At 43.8% G+C, this 20,673-nt stretch overlaps 2 protein-coding genes across 4 annotated transcripts in view; one reads left to right on the top strand and one right to left on the bottom strand.

Annotated features, from left to right (window-relative positions):
- The first annotated feature begins 2,119 nt into the window (after positions 1 to 2,119).
- On the top strand, positions 2,120 to 16,732 carry LOC117449175 (RING finger protein 223). Its single transcript, XM_034086626.2, has 2 exons — positions 2,120 to 2,409; positions 14,352 to 16,732. The coding sequence occupies exon 2, from the start codon at positions 14,446 to 14,448 to the stop codon at positions 15,157 to 15,159; it is 714 nt and encodes a 237-aa protein (XP_033942517.1). The 5' UTR covers positions 2,120 to 2,409; positions 14,352 to 14,445; the 3' UTR covers positions 15,160 to 16,732.
- Positions 16,733 to 16,817: 85 nt separating this feature from the next.
- ptpn11b (protein tyrosine phosphatase non-receptor type 11b) overlaps positions 16,818 to 20,673 on the bottom strand; it is a 49,216-nt gene continuing 45,360 nt past the window's right edge. For all 3 annotated transcript variants that reach the window (XM_034086624.1, XM_071203839.1, XM_034086625.1), the window contains exon 16: positions 16,818 to 19,571. The gene's annotated coding sequence lies outside the window, so the exon portion shown is untranslated. The remainder of the gene's footprint in view (positions 19,572 to 20,673) is intronic.

Genomic DNA, 20,673 nt, shown 5'->3' with positions numbered 1-20,673 from the left:
ATATATATATATATATATTTTGTTGTTGTATGTGGGAAGAGGTGGGGCGGCTAGCGCCCCTATGGGCCGGCCGCCACTGGTCTACAGTCATGTTAGCAGCTTTACATTTAGGCCCCATTTACACGAGGACGAAACGGGTACGTTTGCGTTTACGCACCGAATTCGTTTTCAAAAAACTCTTCCGTTCACACCAGGAGTTCACACGCATTCGGCTCAATTAACGTGTCCGTTCACACGAGACCGCTCGACCCGCTGGAAACGCTGTAGTACATATGCCTGGCCTGTAAGTGGCGCTGCTGCCGCCACAAAATACACCCCAAAAGCAGAGAAGAATGCCCCGGAGCATGGTTGCCCTTCTGTTTATTGTCTGTGGTGGACGGCGTGTGCTCCTGCTGTTTTGTTCGCAGATCTACCCACCTTGGGACCCGTTATCGTTTTCTGCGTTTCCATGTGGGCCTCGTGTAGCCGAACCGTCTATCTGATAATGAACTGTAGCAGATACGACCGTTATCGTCTTCGAGATGTATCTTTTGGTGAGCATAAATGTCAGTACAAAACAAAAGGCCAACCCTTCCAATGGTTGAGATATGTCAATCTGGACGAAACATTTACGTACAAATTATTTAAGCAAAACCTTGTGTGCCAAATAAACTCAAAATGTCTTCAGAATCTTTAAAAATATTGCCATTCTAAAGACAGCCACACTTGTAGGCTACTGATCAGTTATTGAACACATCAAATAAGGCTTGGAAAATACTGACCAACCTTACTAAATATTACAGATACAACACAAGGCTTATCATCAAACCAGTGTGGACAAACCGTACTTCACATTTCGTCTATAACCTGGACATAAGATTGTATGTTGTACCCTGAAAAACGACATGGTTTTGCCCTTGAAAATATCTCCTTGTTGAGTAGAGTGGTGAAACAGTCAATATTGTGTCATTTTATGGCCTGCCTACACACACACCTTCCATGCTCACGTGCAGCCCTCCCCAACAAGATAACTTACCGTAGCTTATTACTCTCAGCCTGTCAGCCACTAAATCTTTGCCATGCTTGCTATAAAGCCAAGTTCATGGATTCCAGGAAGGGGAATAAAAAAGGATTGTATTGTATATCTTATCCTTCCTCAAAGCACTCACAACTCTATGCTCAATAAATTACTTTGCTGATATGATAGGGCAGGGCATTTGGGTTTGGGTTACTAAATAACAGAGTCAGTTAGGCAGCTGTTATTGCAGAGATGCTAGTGCTAATGGCCCGGAGCCATTAGTCATTTCCATAAAATAAAATTAGTAGTCAAATAAAAAGTCTAACTCACATCCTTGGTGTTAGGTAAGAGAGAAAGAGCCTTTTCTTCTGGATGTACGTTTGTTATTTTCATGTTTATCTCCTGAATTAAATATGAATTAATGATTATACAAGTCTGAAATGCAGTTGTAAAAAAAAAAAGTTATTTTCTCTGCTTGGTGGAACATGACACATTGCCTTCTGAAGCAATTCTGAGAGTCTTCTAAATACAAATGCAATCAATAAGAGTTCACTATTTTGGATGAACCCCTGTGATTCACCCTCTAGGAACAGAACGGCTAGTCTGATGTAACAGGCACACCAGCAACACTGTAGCAAACAACAGACTATTGGGTGGTGACTCTGTGGGAAGACACTCCTGTATAACCACCTGCTCCCTTATCACTCACTAAATGGAAATGAATCCTTTATATGTATTGTTCAGCTTAAGCATACAGGTGGATGCAAAAACAGCGTAGTTTGTGTGTCTTTTGTGTTTAATATCCAGTATATGACCTGCTGCCTCATTCAGTTTGCATTTGAGCAAAACAAAAAAAACAGATGGGGGATATTGTCGACAAAAAGAAATGTATCTGTCAATTGAAAAATGTATTACTCTATATGTGTTTGTTTACTGGACTGAAAGGAAAGAACGGAAAATAAAAGAGATCAACATAGAAAGACACAAGGAGGGGTGTCAGAGGGCGTGAATGTGTATTCTACTTGATTTCTTCAGGGCTTCTTCTTTCCCCCTTCCTCCTCCCCCCACCTCAAGGCAGAGATTTACATAAAGTGCTAAAAGGGGAGCTGACAGAGCAGGGCAGGTGATACTGGGCAACGGACGCTGAGCAAGGAGGACCCAGAGCTCACACTGAACACAGACTCTGAGCACACACCCACACACATATACACACACCTGTGACTCCAGCAGAGTTTGCAGACCAGTACAGAGGAGGACTTTGGAAGAGCGCACAATTACAAACCCCTAATTTCCTGCTGGCCTCTCGGAAGACGGTTGACTTTGACTGCAGCAAAATGCATTTTCGAGTGCAAAGGGATTGAGCTGAGCCAGAGATCAAACAGGGATCATCTGAAATCTTCTTCATAAAACAGGTAAACTGAACCTTTGCTCTAAGAAAAAAGGACCTTTAAGAAATGTGAGAGAGATGTTCCTAAAAACACAAGATTATTAAATTCATCTTAAATAATAAAGGAGATTTCCTTACCATTTTTTTTTCTATTTAATGAGAAAATACAAATGCAGGTGCAGGTGCATCATGATATGATCTAACTGAAGCCCAGTAGTAGCAGTAGTAGTAGCAGCTGCAACATTCATAATGACATTTACTAAGTATTTTTCTGTATATTCAGTAAGGATTATCAAGTATCCGTTTCCTGCATTGTCTGTGGTGTTTACACATGTGCTATCTGTACATGCTGCAGGTGTTTTTTTGCCTGAGCAAACAGCCTCACGTTCAGTTGAACTGTCTGCAGCAATCCACCCACTCCACCCCCAGTTTAAATGGCAGGTAGATCAGGTTTCATTTACCTTTCAAACTGAGAACAGGTAGGGCAGCATTGTGGATGACGGTTGAGCTGAAGATACACATTGCTAAGCCAGACACAAAGGGGCTGAAAAAAGAAAACAACAGCATTTTACATGAAGCTTGAATAGAAGGCTTCAGTTTGAATTATGTCTCGTCATAAACAAGCAGTGATGTGTATACAAATGGGTCACTGGGACAGAGAAAAAGATGGGCCACTGATAGCGAGGAAGCTGTAAACATAATCACAAAACCAAACACTGTACAAAGACAGTAAAGGGACCCTCCCATGTTTCTAGTTAGTTGATATGGGTTAAGTAAGGACGTAGTTAATAGTTGACTCTGGTGTACACTGCAGGGGCCTTTAGTTGTTTAGTTTTAGTTAGCTTTTGGATTACTTTCCCCCCATTTGGACTCTGGACAGTTAAAACAAAAATGTAGCTTTTTCTAATAACGGTTTGGTGTTGTTCATAGTATGTAACTTTAGCAAAACAGAATCAAGAGAGGCTTCATATGCTTTCTGGATAAAAGTAAATGCTAAGACATACAGAAGCACAAGTTTAAAAACAACTGTCAAGTCAAGGAACTGATTCAAGCTCATGTTTGCTAACCTGGGCTAACGTTAGCTACTTCAAGCTAATGGTTATATAAAAGACCAAGTAAAGCTGTGGCAGCGTATTGCTTTGAGCAAGGTGTGTTAAATATTTCCCGTCAGGCTTAAATAGATTTGTGTTTGGTCAGTGTGTGCCCAATTGTGTGTGTGTGTGTGTGTGTATCTGTCTTTTTGTCCGCAGCTAATCTTTAATAATATTGGACCAATCAGTTAATATGTGTTGTGCTCTATATGACTGTATGCTCAAGGCCTTTTCGTGGTTGTGGTGATTAACATTATATTAAAGACTATTTTATTTGGCGGCCTTAGTAGGAAAAAAGGACAATTCCGTAATTTGGCTAAGCTAAAGACAAAGCCTGTTGCAGGCCACATTTTGCCCTTTGTCGCAACTAAAATACTGACATTCATACTGACGCCCCTGCTCAGAACTGCCAAGTCGTGATTTCTGAAAATGAAGGAAAATAATTCATCAATGTAGGGACAAAATGTAACAAATAATCAGCTGGATAGTCACAACTACCTTCCACATCTTTATATCTAACAACCAGGTCTGTCCCTCCCTACAGCCAGATCACGCAGACTGCGTGGGGCCTCACCTTGCGAAGGGGGCGTCATCTTGCGGAGGGAGCCTCAACTGAGCCGCAAATGCGGTGCAATTAGTGTGGGCACGGCACGGTTTCGCTGCTGCAAGGCTTTGGACGTAATATGGTCGTGTTTACATTAGCATCGCTAACACTCAGAGCTAACCTGTACTGGAGAGAGCATGTGTGTGAAGAAGCAGGAAATAAAAAGGAACTCACCTTGTGGTATAACCGTCAAGAGAGAAAGCCTTTGAGCTCCATAGAGTGACGAAGTCACGCCCATCTACTTCCGGTCCATGGGACCTTATTTCGGAAAAATTATGTATTGAAGTCAATGGAGAGAGAAAATGTATCTTTCAATCCCGTTTGAATTGTGCCATGAATTACACATATGATGTTTGTCAATCTTAAAGAATAATTTCCACGCCAAAAAAGTCACAGTTTATCGTAAAACTGCAACTAGAAAGACTACAAATCCCAGAGTGGCGTAAGTGATGTCATAACTGATCACAATTGTTTTCCTCCACTAAATAAGAGATAGCTAAGATAAGATAACTTTAACAAGATGCCTGTGTGCTTAGCACCAGGTTGTTATCATACCATTAATGGGTCTTGTTCGTTCTTTCGCTTCCCGTCTGAAGAAAGGACCAGGAGTGGCTGGATCAAGTTAGCTACCTAGCTAGTAGCAAGCACATTAGTTAGCATTACAGCCTTAGCCTTGTCATTTTTATTAGCCTTAACATGAAGTAACATTAAGTAACCCAAAATGTTAAACAGTAAGAGTAGTAGTCATATTTCGTGAACCCTTTGAAGAGTACTGTCACACCGGTGTGATCATTCTATAATACACCATTTAAGCTCGGGGGAGAAATGCTAACGCTAACGCTACATTAGCATCGGCGATCTTTTCTACTTCATGCTATCTGCACAAATGGTTGACATTAAACATTAAAAAGATCAGGCAGATCAGAGAGAATTAAAGGCAGGCGCAGGCAGGCAGGCAGCTTTGCATGACATTCTTCTGGACGTGTTTCATTGTGTTGATAGTGAGGGTAGTCAATCCCTTGGTTTGCAAGACAGTAGTGACGGCCATCTTGGTGACGTGTGTTGTTGTGCGAGAGCAGAGATGTAGTTCATTGAGCGTTTCACACAAAAATGTTTGTTACTTCACAGTTCTCATTCATAACACTCCGTTCAATGTCTCACTATGGGATGCGCCTCAACGCGTATGCAAACAGAAGCATCAATCTCATTACGCCAATCCTGATTGGCTGGTGATCTTGACGTCAACGTCAGGGAATCCACCCACCCTTTAAGTAGCTTGCGCTACGACGCAGCGTCATTCAAACACCTCTTCTCGCTTCAGAGCACATGTCGTTTTATCAGTAACCGGGCTAGCTTAACGGTCCACAGACTGAACCCAAGCTAACATTCGGTCGACGGGCGCTTGCCAGTTACTTTTTTGCTTTGCAAGAAGACTGAGCAATATTAACACACCAGTTAATATTGGAATCTGCCTCACCGTTCTTTCTGTCGAAATAACGGTAAGGTTTGATTTTTTTCTTCAAGCTAGTAACATACCTGTTGCTAGTTTGTTCTTCCCTCCACACCGACAGCACGGTAAAGAGGACGTTCTCTTTTCTCTCTCACACCAGAGGAGACAGAGATAAAAAAAGGTATTAACACACCAGTTAATATTCTTTAAAGAATAAAATCTACACCGTCGCCTTTTTTCCTTTCGGACTGACGGCAAGGTTAGATTTTTTCTCAGTAACGTACCTGTTACTAGCGTGTCCACTCCACGCCGACACCCCGGCGATCGAAGATGGACCCTTCTCTCCCTCACACTAGAGGAGTCAGGGACTCAGAGGCTCGGCTATGCGGCTGCGGGTTTAAAATTTCAGGCACAGACTCACACCAGGTCTGCTCGTCCTGCCTCGGGCTGGAACACGCCCGGGAGGCTATCGATAACCCCGGCTCGTGCGGGCATTGTACCCACTTCACCATGAAGAGCCTCCGCCGACGGTTAGCACGCCAAGCTAGCTTGTCGGGACAGTACCCCCTCATGTCCGCTGTTTCGTCGTCCGGCAATCAAGACATGGTGGTGTCCGCCGCAGAGATTGAGCCCCGCGCTGTGTCAGACTGGGGCTCAACAACAGCGACAGCCGCTGAACCGGAGCCCCAAGCCGTTTTAGGCTGGGACCCGGTGGCGGCAAGAGCCGCGAGAGCGGAGCCCCGCGCTGTGTCAAGCTGGGGCTCCCAATTGGACCTCACCATGGTTCCACCCGCGGAGGATGTCCTGGAGTTGGACTACATGGAGGACGAAGAGGATACCTCTGAGCCTCCTCTCCTCTCCTCGATGAAGGAGCTGGAAGTTCCCTGTTCCCCAGCTCCAGAGCACGTTCCAGTGTTGGATGCTCATGTGTTTTCGGGGTGCCGCCATGCCCCCATCTTCCCGCCGCCTCGAGTGATGCCAAAACGTCATCCTCAAGTTCGCGCCATCAGGGAAATGGACTTAACATCAAAGACAGCAATTTCCGCTGCCTGTTTAAGTCACACAAACACATGTCATCATTGTTGTTTCAAAATAAATCATTTTCCACTGTCGTTTCCAGGCTTGAAGCCAACGGCGCAGTCAATAAAAATAAAAATAAAAACAATAAAAAACAATAAACAGTCTCTCTTTTGAGAGCGGCTACGGCCTCTCTCAAAAGGCGGACAATAGACGGGATTGTGAAGGCAGCACCGCCACGCGCATGCACAGTGTCGGCCTGGGTTGTCAACCTGAGGTACCACCGTGTTCAGACACTAGAGGGCCCCATAACACAACAAATAGAGACACTTAGGGCAGACGACAGAGCTGTGACATCTCCGCTTGCTTTGAGAAGCGACAAGTGGAGGATGCTCACAGATTCTGCTTGGGTTTTCAAGACAGTCACACGGGGCTACAGGCTCCAATTCGCTGTCACCCCCCCCTCACTTCTCAGGCATTCTGTATTCACAGGCCCGGGGAGATTTTCTCGCAGCTAGAAAAGAAGGCTATATCGATAATACCCGCCGAACATAGTCAGAGCGGCTTTTATTCCAAGTATTTCCTAGTTCCCAAACGGGGAGGGAACGGAATTCGGCCTATACTAGATTTGAGAGCTCTGAACAAATATCTCAAAAGATACAAATTCAGAATGCTCACTCACACATCTCTGTTGCGTCTCGTGCGCCAAAACGACTGGTTCACATCAGTCGACCTGAAAGATGCGTATTTCCACATCCCAGTATATTACCCACACAGGAAATATCTGAGGTTCGCCTTTCAGGGTGTCTGTTACGAGTACAGAGTACTTCCCTTCGGTCTGTCTCTCAGCCCATGAGTGTTTGTACGGTGTACGGAAGCCGCGATAGCCCCGTTGAGACAACAGGGTATTCACCTGGCAACTTATCTGGACGATTGGCTCCTTCTCGCACAGTCGGAGCAAGAGGCTATTACGCAGACGAATGTCCTCGTAAAACACCTGCTCGATCTGGGTTTTGTAATAAACACAGAAAAGAGCATGTTGTCTCCAGCCCAGACTGTACTCTTCCTGGGCCTACGCCTGAATTCGGTGCCCTTTACAGCCCGCTTGTCAGCAGAGAGAGTGAAAGCCTTCAGGGCTTGCCTCGCTCATTTCCAGCCACGCAAATATGTTCTCTTCAGATCATGTCTGCGGTTGCTGGGGCTCATGGCGTCAGCCATTCTGGTGGTACGACTGGGACGCTTACACATGAGGGAATTTCAGCGCTGGGTAGCTGCCCTCAGATTGGACCCCGTGCGTCATGGCGCGCGGAGAGTGATGGTCACTATGAAATGCGTAATGGCTCTGCGCCACTGGCTACACCCGACTTTTCTAGTACGGGGCATACCTATGGGTGCTGTCCTATCGCGGAAGGTGGTCACCACAGACGCATGTCTGACGGGCTGGGGGGGTATATACGAAGGTCGACCTGTGATGGGGTCTCTGGAGCAGAGACCTCCAACGGTCACACATAAATTATCTAGAGCTTTTAGCGGTGTTCCTCACTCTGAAACGCTTTCTGCCTTTTCTCAGAGGACATCATGTCCTCGTGAGGACAGACAACACAACCACACTATCGTATATAAACCGCCAAGGGGGTTTGCGTTCTCTCCAGTTACACATGCTGGCACGCAAACTGATCTTATGGAGCTGCGGACGTCTCCTCTCTCTGAGAGCGACGCACATATCAGGAGTGATGAACCTCGGGGCAGAGCTACTGTCCAGATACCACTATATGCAGACTGGACTCTACATCCAATGATTGTGAGTCAGCTGTGGGTGCATTACGGCCGAGCCGCAGTAGATCTGTTCGCATCAAAAGAAAATGCTCAATGTCAGCTGTTCTTTTCAATGCGCGATTTAAACGCACCGTTAGGCGTGGACGCGCTCGCGCACGTTTGGCCTCCGGTCCTTCTTTACGCGTTCCCACCCCTGGCTCTGACACCCCCAACTCTGGCCAGAGTGAGAGAACAACGCCACACACTTATCCTGATAGCTCTGCACTGGCCTGCAATGTACTGGCTGGCGGAGATATATCAGCTTCTGTGCGGGCAGCCGTGGCAGCTCCCGCTACGCAGGGACATACTGTCTCAGACGGGGGGGGGCGATCTTTCACCCACACCCAGAGCGCTGGGCACTATGGGCCTGGCCCGTGAGTGGTACAATCTGAATACAGTGGGTCTCCCTCAGAAGGTGATAAACACTATTCAGAGTGCGAGAGCTTCCTCCACCAGGTCTCTGTATGACTGTAAGTGGAGGGTGTTTGAGGAGTGGTGCCTTCAAAAAGGACACATCTCTTTTCAATGTCCTGTCGGGGTAATTTTATGATTTCTACAGGACTTAATTGATAAACACAGAGCTTTCTCTACGTTTAAAGTGTACCTGGCTGCTATTGCTGCATGCCATGTGGGCTTTGAGGGAAAGACGGCTAGCCAACATCCTTTGGTCTGCCGTTTTATGAAGGGAGCTCACAGGCTCCTCCCTGTTTCCAGGTCGCTGGTGCCCTTATGGGACTTGGCAGTGGTTTTAGATGGGCTCAAACTGACCCCATTTGAACCCCTGGAAGAAGCGGACATGAAACACCTGTCACTGAAGACAGTGCTGTTACTGGCTCTGGCATCTGCCAAGCGAGTCAGTGACATTCATGCGCTCTCTGTACATCCTTCGTGCACTCAGTTTGCCCCGGGGCAAACGAGAGTGTTGCTGAAGCCCAACCCTGCCTTTATACCTAAGGTGGTTGGCTCATGTACCCCAATTGACATTGTGGCGTTGACGTCAAGATCACCAGCCAATCAGGATTGGCGTAATGAGATTGATGCTTCTGTTTGCATATTCGTTGAGGCGCATCCCATAGTGAGACATCTCACTTCATGTTACTCTGAGAACTTGGGTTACGTAAGTAACCTATAGTTTTACAACACATTATTTATTTTTTTGACTTGCAAAATTATCTTTTAAATTGACAAACATCAAATGTGTAATTCGTGGCACAATCCAAACGTGATCGAAAGATAATCTTTCTCTCCATTGACTTCAATACATAATTTTTCCGAAATAAGGTCCCATGGAGGTCCAACGGAAGAGGAGGGATTTCGCCACTCTATACTGTTTCAGAAATAATCCTTGATAATCCATGATATCAGTGGTGGCCGGCCCATAGGGGCGCCGACCCCCCATTGAATTATGGATTATCAATAATTAATGTCATTAAATCAAAGTGACAGACACATTGGATTAACCTATGGATTAACCTTCAGCTGTGTTTTTCTCGTTTTTGATCAGAATAACGGCAAAAGGTGAGCATATCTCCGTGTGTTTTGCTACCTAAAGCTACGTTGTGTGATGTCTGTATTTGCTTCCCTTGTCGCCAGTTCTGATCGCTCAGTGATGATTCTTATATTTCTAGAATCTGTGGAATCTCAGCTTGTTAGCTAAGCTTGTTTGTCCATATCCAATAAGAATATAGATTGATTTATACCTAGAGTGCGTTAGCATTTTTTCGTTCAGGGCTCATTTAGACGCTTCTTGTGAGACTTGTGTTTTGTTTCAGTAAACATGGTTCATATCACCAGTTAGCTGAGTTTCTTCCCGTTAAATGAGTAGGACACATGAATAGTTTATTACATTTTAAGAAGCCCTGAGACACAGTTTTGTGAGAAAAAAAACAGGGGGAAAAAGCCCCTTAACAGGTTAAATGGGAATTACATAATTTTAAGTAATTTGAGTGTTACCAAAGCCCCGGTGTTCTGCAGTTCCTGTGGGCCTACTGTACTATTGCACAGTTCATGCTGTAGAAACTTTGTCCAGTTTTGGAAGTTTTGGAAGATTCATAGCTAACCACACTGAAGATTATGGAGGTATTGATCAGTCTTCTCACATTTTGAAGCCTCAATTTGTCCTCCCCCCCCCTCTAACATCTCACACAGAGAGTTTAAATCAAAAACACAAAGCTCACCAGAATTTAGGGATTCATTCGACTTGAGCTTGCAGGTTTGAACAATTCTGTGGAAATGTATTCAGTAAAATATATATATAATAGGTAGTTAGAGCCTGGTGTTGTGTTAAGGAATTTAGGGATCATAGGAGTACAGCAAAGTACAGCCTGAGGCCGTGTTCACAATGGGTTTCACCTCAACGGCTTTTGACAACTGCTCAGTTAGTTGCTGTTTATTTAGTGTTCATTATAAAGGTAAGATGGCCTGGGGCTTTGTGAAATGGTCTCCCCTTTTAAAGACCTTGAGCTTGATCTCTATGATCCGTGAATAATATGAAACATACACTGATTAACCAAATGTGAAACTTTATGGATGTGTGTGAACACCTTGTTCAAATACTAGCTGTTGTATGTCAATTTTAGGAAAATGCCCATCGTCAAAATGGTCAAAGTTCAATTCTAGTTTCCATTCAAGCACCTTATTTAGCTTTCTGCAATTCTTATCGTTTTTCTTATTTTATTTGAATGAGTTAATGAGACTGAACTAGTAATTGTTAAGGTGCCCCAAAGCAGCTTCATTTCAATATGACAAACAATTATGTAAATATTTGAAATGCTGGAAGGTTTTAGTAAAGGTTTTAGCTGCGCTCTCACTGGAAGGCGGCGTTTGTCTTCTTAGTGTTAGATTAGATGGGGTTAAAAAAAAATTACATTTTATCTGTATACACTTTTGTACAGGAGCCTCCAGAAAGTGACCACAACCAATAACAGAATTTGAGTTAGAGCAATAGGGAAATGTTAAATGTAGTCTTGAACAGTGATTAAGGGGGACTTTACATGGATAAGACAGGTGTAATAATTATACAGAACAATCTGTCCTCATCCTACTAAAGCATGTTGAATTCAGCAGAGACAAAAAGAGAGAGTTGGCAGAGCAGGAATTTCAAGGGCGGGGAGAGATTAGACGCAGAACAAGCAGGGACTTTGTGTAGATGGGAGTGCTGAGACAGGGCTAGCCCTGAGGGCACAGAGAGGAGAACACCTGTGCTCTAAAGGACTATCCATCATCCCTAAAACACACACACACACACACACACACACACACACACACACACACACACACACACACACACACACACACACACACACACACACACACACACACACACACACACACACACACACACACACACACACACACACACACACACACACACACACACACACACACACACACACACACACACACACACACACACACACACACACACACACACACTTCCCATCAGGGGCCTTTAATGTCTAACCTGACAGGTTGCTACCAGTATTTTTATCTTAAATCTGAAAGAATAAGACAAGGTAACCATGCTCAAAATTAATCAATAATTTGGTTTACATGTGGTTATTTAATACCCAGATTTTTCAACACCAATCGTGTGACCTACAGTGTCCTATGTCTCAACACCTGGTCAAGGAATTCATATTTTAAAGTTTCCACTGTGCCGTCTGATATACAGATTAAGACACTCATGGTCAAAAAGTCACATTAACAAAGCAACCTGTGTTTTTCCCTGAACAATCTTTCATCAGCTGCTCGATGCAAGGAGGGCCCAAGGACCCTGTGTACCAGCTGGTGTACTTCTGCACGCTATGCTGGCTACCATATTCAGTTATTTGGGATACTTGTAAACAGCACAGCGGTCATTTGGCTAAAGGCTGTCATTAACTCCCAATTTAGTGGTACGGTATACTAACAGTATTCTAGCCCAATGAGAGAGTACATGAATATAAATGTGGCGGTTGATTAGATGTTCATATTTAGAAGTTTTCCAAAAACGTTTCTGTGTTCTTTTTCTAAAAAAGTGCTACCGAAAACAAAAACAAACCTTCAAATCTATAAGAGCACTGATGTCTGATATCTGCCAAAGCCATTTACTTAACTAAGCAATAATGCTTTTTTCCGCTTGTGGTCAAATCTTTTAACCAAGTTATACAAATCAGGCCAGGCATTTTTCAGTAATCCTGCTAACAAACAGAAAAACAAACAGAGCAAACAATAAGTTGTATAGATCCTGTGCATGTGTTTATTTGTACTGTATATACTGTAAATGTACCAACAGAGTGAAAAACTGAATCTCCCCTTGAAAAAGTGTCTTCTTCTTCCTATAAGGTTTCTCCAGCGGGGTGCCAAAGGGTTAAATGCTAACAGAAGCATCACACGTCAATAGTTTAAAATAGCTAGCAAAATAGCACTCGGGCTATACTATATTATTGGAAATGTGTGAAAAATAAAACATTTACCAGTCAACGTTACACCGGTCAACATTGAAATACCAACTCTGGCTGTTAAACTTGGTCAGTAGAGGTTTACAATTTCAATAATTCATTCTGGAATAAAGGGTCCGGGATATGGCTAGCCTTAGCATTTCCTGTTCGGGTCTCATGATTGGAAAATATTTTATTGTGTTCTATAAATAACTAAGCGTTATATAAACAATAACACAGTGTGTGTGCCCCATCGTATTTATGGGATGGACATTGACCTTCCCGTTCCTTTGTTGCCATTTCACTGACTCATTTAATTGGACTGTTGCTTCAGTTTCTCAATATCACTCAACACATTCATCCCACTTGGCATCACACCTGTGAGGGAATACTAATTGACAGACTAAAACCATATTAGCTCATCTAAGGCTGCGGCCACACGAGGACGAAAACGGTCGTTTGCGTTACTGTTTAGTGTCATATAGACCGTTCGACCACACGAGGGAGACCGAATACGGCACTAAACAATTGAGGAAACGATAACGGGTCCCAAGGTGGATAGAACGGCATACGCAACGCTCTGGGGGGTCCAACGGCTCCGTGTGTATGCCCTATACGATCATTTTCTGATGATGATGATGAGGCAATAGCCCCGCCTCTCCCCACCTCTGCTGCTCCCCCCCGTCAAAGTAAACTGCACCCTGAATTCAGATTATTTATCTTTCTCTCGATATGGACCTAAACGCGAGTGAAGTCTAATCTGACAGGACGGAGACACGCAGCTCTGCTCACCTGCAGCTCCTCCCGCTGCAGCAAAACACACACTTCAAGTCAGATCATCACCCGTAGCTATTTTAATTACCTCTCAAACTACCTAAACTAGTTATACATATGTTTATTTTTACTGTCGGCCGGGCCACTCATTTGGATCAGCTGCTGCATGAGACAGACACTGGCGCTGTCCGAAGAGAGGGAGGAAAAAGAGAGGCTCCGTGTATTTTATCATTATATTATATAGAGTCGTTATTCATTTGTTTTAAAGCTCAATACATAACAAAGAAGACCTTTGACCGGCACTTTTATAATTTTGTCGGAAGATTTAAACTTTAATACACGTTGACTGGCGAAAAACTCTGCCCGGTTCCCTCGGCCCCCACCACGGAGAAACAGAAGGGCAACCATGACAACCATGCTTCTTCGCTGCTTTTGTGGAGGAAGTTACAGAGCCACGTACAGGCTCCTGCATGTACTGCAGCTTCTCCAGCGGTTGGAGCTAAACGGAGCTGTCTCGTGTGGACAGACACTATCCGGATGACTATTGCGTGTGGACGGAAGCTTTTTTGCGATTGCGTTTGCGCTAATCCATATGCGTTTAGCCGTTGTCGTCCTCGTGTGGCCGCAGCCTAAGTATTAGTAACTGTATGAGGGTAAAATGGGCTTTATAACATGTGCAAGGATGTACTAAATCTTGTTTACTTGTTGGGATTATGTTGCAGTTGTTATGATAAAAGCAGCAAGATACCTTCGATATGAAAACTAACCTGTACATGTGGACGGTTTTCTTTTCAGATAATTCTGAAGTTAAGAACAGATCAAGAAAAAGTAAGAAAGAGCCGACAAGTCCAGAGGGGACTCGACAAAGGAGGGTTACATATTCCTGAAGATGGAACCGCAGATTTGGCAAACGCAGGTCGCCCCTCAAATCTCTCCTGGAGAGCTGAAAAATAAGGTGTCAATCATGAGCCAGCCGGAGTGCTCCATCTGCTACAACACCTACGACAATGTCTTCAAAACACCCAAGCAGCTGGACTGCACCCACACATTCTGCCTGGAGTGCCTCTCCCGCCTCATGGCCGTCTCGCTGAGTGACCAGGAGGATTCCGGCGGCAGCCCCCGCCTCTTATGCCCCTTCTGCCGCCACCCCACCACGCTGCCTGAGCAGGGACCCCCCGCCCTCACCACCAGCCGAGAGGTCCTCTGCAAGCTGCCCAGCCACCAGCAGCAGGAGGAGCCGGTGTGGCTGGAGGGGGAGAAGCTGTGCTACAAAAGCGCCAAACAAGACCCCAGCTTGGGCTCCTCTGAAAGCCCCTCGTCCTTCTGCATCTGCATTGACATTGGGGCCAGCAAGGTGATAGACGCTCCTATCCAGACGGGGACCCGGAATTCTGGGCTGCTGGCCCGACTGGCGGACTGGAAGAGGCTGGTGCTCTTCATGGTGCTCATCGTGCTGCTCATCGTGGTTGTGTTATGGCCCCTGCAGTGTGTGTTCAGCACTGGGAACATGCGCTGTATGCGGGATCACGTCGTCCTGAACCCCACTACCACAACGACCACCACCCTCAGCCCCTTCACCAAAACACACGGTCGGACACAGTGAACTTTAGACTGATTGGACTTCAATATAAACGCACATTATATTGTATATGACACATTTCACCAAATTGCTCTTTTGCCACAGATGTTAAAGCCACTTTGTGTGGCCTATTTAGATGTCGGACTTTAGCATCCCCTAGTGTTTGGTTTCTAAATGGGTGGGATGAAAGGGTTGAAAGAAACATAGACTGAACTAATTTCCACTTTTTCTGTTATTGTGTCATGTTCCATTAGCTTGATTTGAATTAAAAAATATGTTATCCTTAACAACTGTCATTACATGTGAATTTAGGCTTTGAAACTCAATGGTGCAAGATGGCCTCTGACAGGCACTTTGGCTCGAATTGTGTTCAGTGACACAGACATTGACCGCATCCACATTTACCGAGTGTACTGGATATCAGATGACAGAGCACGAGTGGGTTTATATGTGCATACAAACGGGTATTTCCAAATGAAAAAGTTACATTATTTTGAACTCGATTTGTAATTATATGGATTTATTTTCAACAAATATTCAAATTTACCGTAAGGGTTAGTAAGGTCACAAAACAGGAAATGAATGTAAACCCAATGTGCCAACATGAACTTTTTAAAGTGTGCCTTTCGTCATGGCCTTGTTTACAGAAGATAATAAAAAGGGAGACTTTAGCTTGAATCATGTTTCTAGGAAATAATCTCATTATTTAGATTAGATCATTTCATGACATTTGGCACTTTGTTAGGTAGTGGTTTAATCTGTATGAAAGCAGGTGTCTCAAATTCCCCTTTAAGTAGCACACAGCTCCTGACGGGCTTAAACGCAAATAGAAAATAGGTGGCATTTCCCAGAGCGCTGTTTATTATTTCCTCCCTGTCCGACCCTTGAACCAAAAACCATAAAAGACAACCCTTCCTTCAGATTGGAAGGAAGGAAGAGCCTTTATTTTTATTCCTGCTTTAGGTGCGTCAGATAAAGGAAAAGTTTGGATTGGGGGGTTTTCCATATACCTCACTTGTGACACATCCATGATAGGACAATTCACGCTAAATTCTCACAGTCATTTAGGTGCAGCCGTAATAAAGTGCTACTTCCCTGAGGAATTTACAGTAAACATGGTTAAATGATACATGCAGATAGATTAGAAAAAGGCTCAGTCATCGCTTCAACATGGATTGTGGAAAATATATCCTAAATCAGAACGACAATAATAACTAAAGAACGAGTAAAAAGTTCTTGTTCATTGGCTTTATTTTTCTCTAAGGAATTTACACATTTATAAAAAAGGATAGCCAAATATGAAATGGTCTTTGCATTCCAATGAAGCAGAATGAAACTGTTTCCTTGTTGATAGCAGCTACATAAGACACTTTCATTCAACACTTAATGAGCCTCGTGTTAAAATGCTGAAAATAACAGCAGCGCTTACTTCAAACTCATTCTTGCGGTTCCCCCTCCCCCCCCGGTTTTTATCAACAGTTATAAAGCTACATTTCTACAGATTATAAAATAATCTTTCATTACCGTTTCATTTGCATTTTTTCCGGAATGTGTTTCCTGCCTTGCTTTTTTAATATTAATTCTTGTTAACTCGTGTTCACTGAGCTTTATTCTCCATCATTACACGGTTCATGCTCCAGATTCACACAACAGAAATAAAGCAATATCCAAGTGCGACTTAACATAGTGCCATCATAGATTTTTATTAAACTATATGATAATAAACCATTTTGTTGCCATTTCTGGCAGCTCATTGCATCAGCATTTGTAGCCTATACAGCGAAAAGGCGTCTGGGCAGAGCCAGTGCAAGAAGAGGGGGAGAAGGGGGGACAACATGGGAGGTCACCACTACTCACTTCAGGCATACTGCCACCAACAGAAACAAGGAATCAAAACAAAAAGACATCATGTTCAAGTAAAAGTAAGAGGACGAGCAGAACCTCTTACCTCCATGTATGCTGGTTCAACTCAAATGTACTCATCAAAATGTGAAATGACACCAGAAATAATAACAATTCAGACACATTACAAAATGCAAGAGTGGATAAAACAATCAATTACAAATACCATTTGAAATGAAACAAGAAATAAAACACTGAAAAGTCTAGTGCACTACCCAAAATACTCCCACAGCCGACAGACATCCACACACACAGGCCAAACATTCAGCAGGTTCACACTTTCAAGTATTGATGCTTCACCATATCATTAGAAAACAAGTTTGACCCATAGAGGCAAAGTGAAATACAATAAAAATCTAAATTATCCACAGCGCAAGATGGTTCAGAAACACAGACACAAACCCATGAAATTCATTCATCGGACATACAGTAGATCACAGTTCAGAAGAAAAAGGAAAGAAGAAAAAACGGAAGAATACAAACATCTTTGTTGTCCAAATCTACCGAAGTACATCGAGTGGTGCAGCATATTTCAGACAGACATGGGCCTTCACTGACAGGGCATCAATGCCACACATTAGTAAAACATAGCTTTTATTCACATAAGGAATCAACCATTAGAATACACTCGCAGCAATTTATGGAGGGAAAACTCTCAACGCTGAGGGAAAAGAAGGACAGCAGTTTCAGCTGAAACTTTAATACAATTATTATTTTAAGAACAGAACTCACTCAGAGTGGCTGCTGCAGCTCACACTGTGCCTTTATTTTAATATCCGCACATGTCAACAGTATCAAATTACAGTTTATTACAGTGCAATGACTGACTTCTACTACTTCAGTTTATTTTGATTACGCATTGTATTTTAAATAATTTATTTTAAATATATTTATGAGCCACAGCAGCAGAAACTGGCCAATGAGTGAAGACAAGTGAGTGTCCTTGACCTGGTTAGCTAACATCTCTGTTGGTGAGGAAGAGGAATGGTCTGAGCGCTCATTGATTGATTATTTCTGTTTTTCAGAAAAAGGTGGAACACATTGTCTAGTTTTTATTTGTTGGACTTTAGGATGATCAAGTGGTTCCTTTTTAAATACGTTGGGTCAGATTTCAATGCTTCTGTACTTGTATTTGATCAGGATATTTTGGTGCTGATCCTGGAGCTATAAATAGCAAACAATCTGGCAGACGGTGCCGAGGGCTCAGCGCTCCGCAGCACCACCGTCTTCGTTATCGCATCACTGACGTGGGCTTACTCGCCCCGCTATCATCAAGCCTGGATTATGTCCATCTTCCAAATTACTTTTCGGAGACAAATATTCTTCAATCTCAGGCAGATGGCCATCTGGCCCGCGTCATAATCGCCCCGTTTTCCCTCGTCTCCTTGTGACCATCTCCTCCGCCAGATGTTGAACTGCATCAGACCCGCTGATTTACAAGGGCAGCCAGTCAAACACTGAGCTGAGAGACGGCCATTCAGGAATCCTCTCCACCTGTTTCCGGTCAAATGTGGACCGCTATTACAATCTATCGATAAATCATCTTAAAATCTGTGGATGCTGCTCAGACGACCGTGCTCAAACGTGATCTCTTCCACCATAATGATTCTTTATAAAAGTATGAATTTGAAGAATCTCATATGTTACACAAATGTTAAGAATTATTGAAATAATGAAAATATGGTGATTTGAAGGACAGACATTTTCATGATTGAGTTTATACTCAAAGTGGGACCAGCTGTAGGCCATCCAATGACAGACAGGGCTGATGAATTTGTTCAAATGATGACCTCAAATTCTCACAGAGCACAGAACAGCTGATTTGCATATGCAAAAGACCATATGCCGTACAAACAAACAAATACCTTTTTTTTAAAAGCTGAAATTATCATGATAAAACTTTTTGGAGGAAAGGGCTTGTTTGCCCTTCACCTGTGCCTCAGGGTCCTTCAGCAGGCTACGTAAGGTCCCTGCGATCACTCAGCGGCCACATTAATAACCGCCACAACTGGAGAGACAGAATGCCTCAAAACAGTCTGAGGCTCAGGCTAAAATGAAAGATGGAGAAAGAGGAATAGCGAAGGTGAATTCTGGCAAGGAGCAGACACACAGCTTAGCTTTGACCTCTTCTCAGGTCCCGTACAGTTCTGTTCTATTCAGGCCGGGGAACACTCCTAATTTTCCTTCATCCAGAGCAAAAACAACTTTGATTTCCAGAATTTGGAAAAGTGGTAAAAATTGAGGGGGAACAGCACGATTTAGAGGGATGACAGACACATCCTGAGTCAAGGCACTTACGCTGAGAAAGAAAGGAAGTGGGGGGAGAAAGCGGGGAGAGTCCTGAGCGAGAGCATTATGCTGTGGAGTCATCCTCTCTACGGAGGGTAAGCTTTGACTCGGTCCAGCAGGAGAAAGGGGGTCGGCTCGCAGCATGCAGCCCAGGCAGGGTGCACTGACGCTGGGTGTAGTCAGAGACTCACTCCCTCCTCCCCCAGAGGGATTCAGGCGCTGATGAAGCGACACCTCCGCTGAAACTGAAGCAAACACAAACAGACAAGTGGAGTTAATGGCTGGTGTCACTTTGAATCATGAACATCAGGACATGGAGCTCAAAGCAGCATTTATATAGCATGCAGTAGCTACACACTAGATTGGATTTCAAATGTAATTTGATTTTAAATACGTTTTAGATTGACTTGAAATGCTGTTAAGCAGTCAGAAACTCAGCTCTGTTGTGATTGGCTTAGAGATGCCCTGCCCATTAGCCTATCGGGTTATAATGTGTTGTGGCGCTAGCAAATAGAAGCGCGAGTGTTACTTGGAGATATACAGTATCATATATAACTTCCAAGGGAACAGAGGAGTCCAATAAAGGCGTTTCAGGCAGGGGGGGAGTTAGTGGGAGAGAAACTCCCAATGGAGGGAACTTTGGGATGTTTGCCTTTGCAGACCATTTACATGCACAGAAACGTGTATATCACAGCTCAAGAAAGGGAACACTCCAAAAAGCAGTATAGGGCCCCTTTAAAACCATATTGTATGGCCCTTTATGGCTGCGAAACAAAAGAAAAACACTTTTTTTAACGCAATGACATGTAAAAAGGATGAAAACAATATGCATATTTTAATGCCCCATAAATAACTTGAATTCCTGCCTCACAATGTATGCCTCCTTCACAGACCATTCAAGTCGCAGTTTAAATCAATATCTGTCCAAAATGCCATCATTTTATGAAATGATCCTATAAGTTACCAAATGATTATCAGTTCGTACTTAAGTCCAAGAGGATGTTTGTGCCAAATTTGAAAAAAAATCCCTTAAGGCGTTACTGAGATACTGGAACACATACTGTAGTTCTAATACTGTGGACATTGCTGTTATTTTGTCCTCATCGGCCCCCCATCCCGTACCAAAGCCATCCAGAGTTTCAACTTCACCATTGACAGCCACACTCTATGCCCCCCCCCTCACATCCGCAATCTCGGAGTCATCTTCGACAGTCAGCTCAAATTCAATCACCACATCAATCACATCACCAGGACCGCCTTTTTCCACCTCAAAAACATCGCCCGTCTCCGCCCATCACTCTCCTCCTTTCCGTTCCCAAAGTGGGGGTCGCCAGATGATTACAAATA

This window comes from Pseudochaenichthys georgianus, chromosome 7 (genome assembly GCF_902827115.2).
Source record: "Pseudochaenichthys georgianus chromosome 7, fPseGeo1.2, whole genome shotgun sequence".
Classification (NCBI taxonomy): Eukaryota; Metazoa; Chordata; class Actinopteri; order Perciformes; family Channichthyidae; genus Pseudochaenichthys; species Pseudochaenichthys georgianus.
The sequence above is the reverse complement of the archived record's forward strand: the minus strand, read 5'-3'. Positions and strand labels throughout refer to the sequence as shown.

Excerpts from the sequence above, each read along its gene's own strand:
- LOC117449175 (XM_034086626.2), top strand. The coding sequence starts at position 14,446 with ATGGAACCGCAGATTTGGCAAACGCAGGTCGCCCCTCAAATCTCTCCT.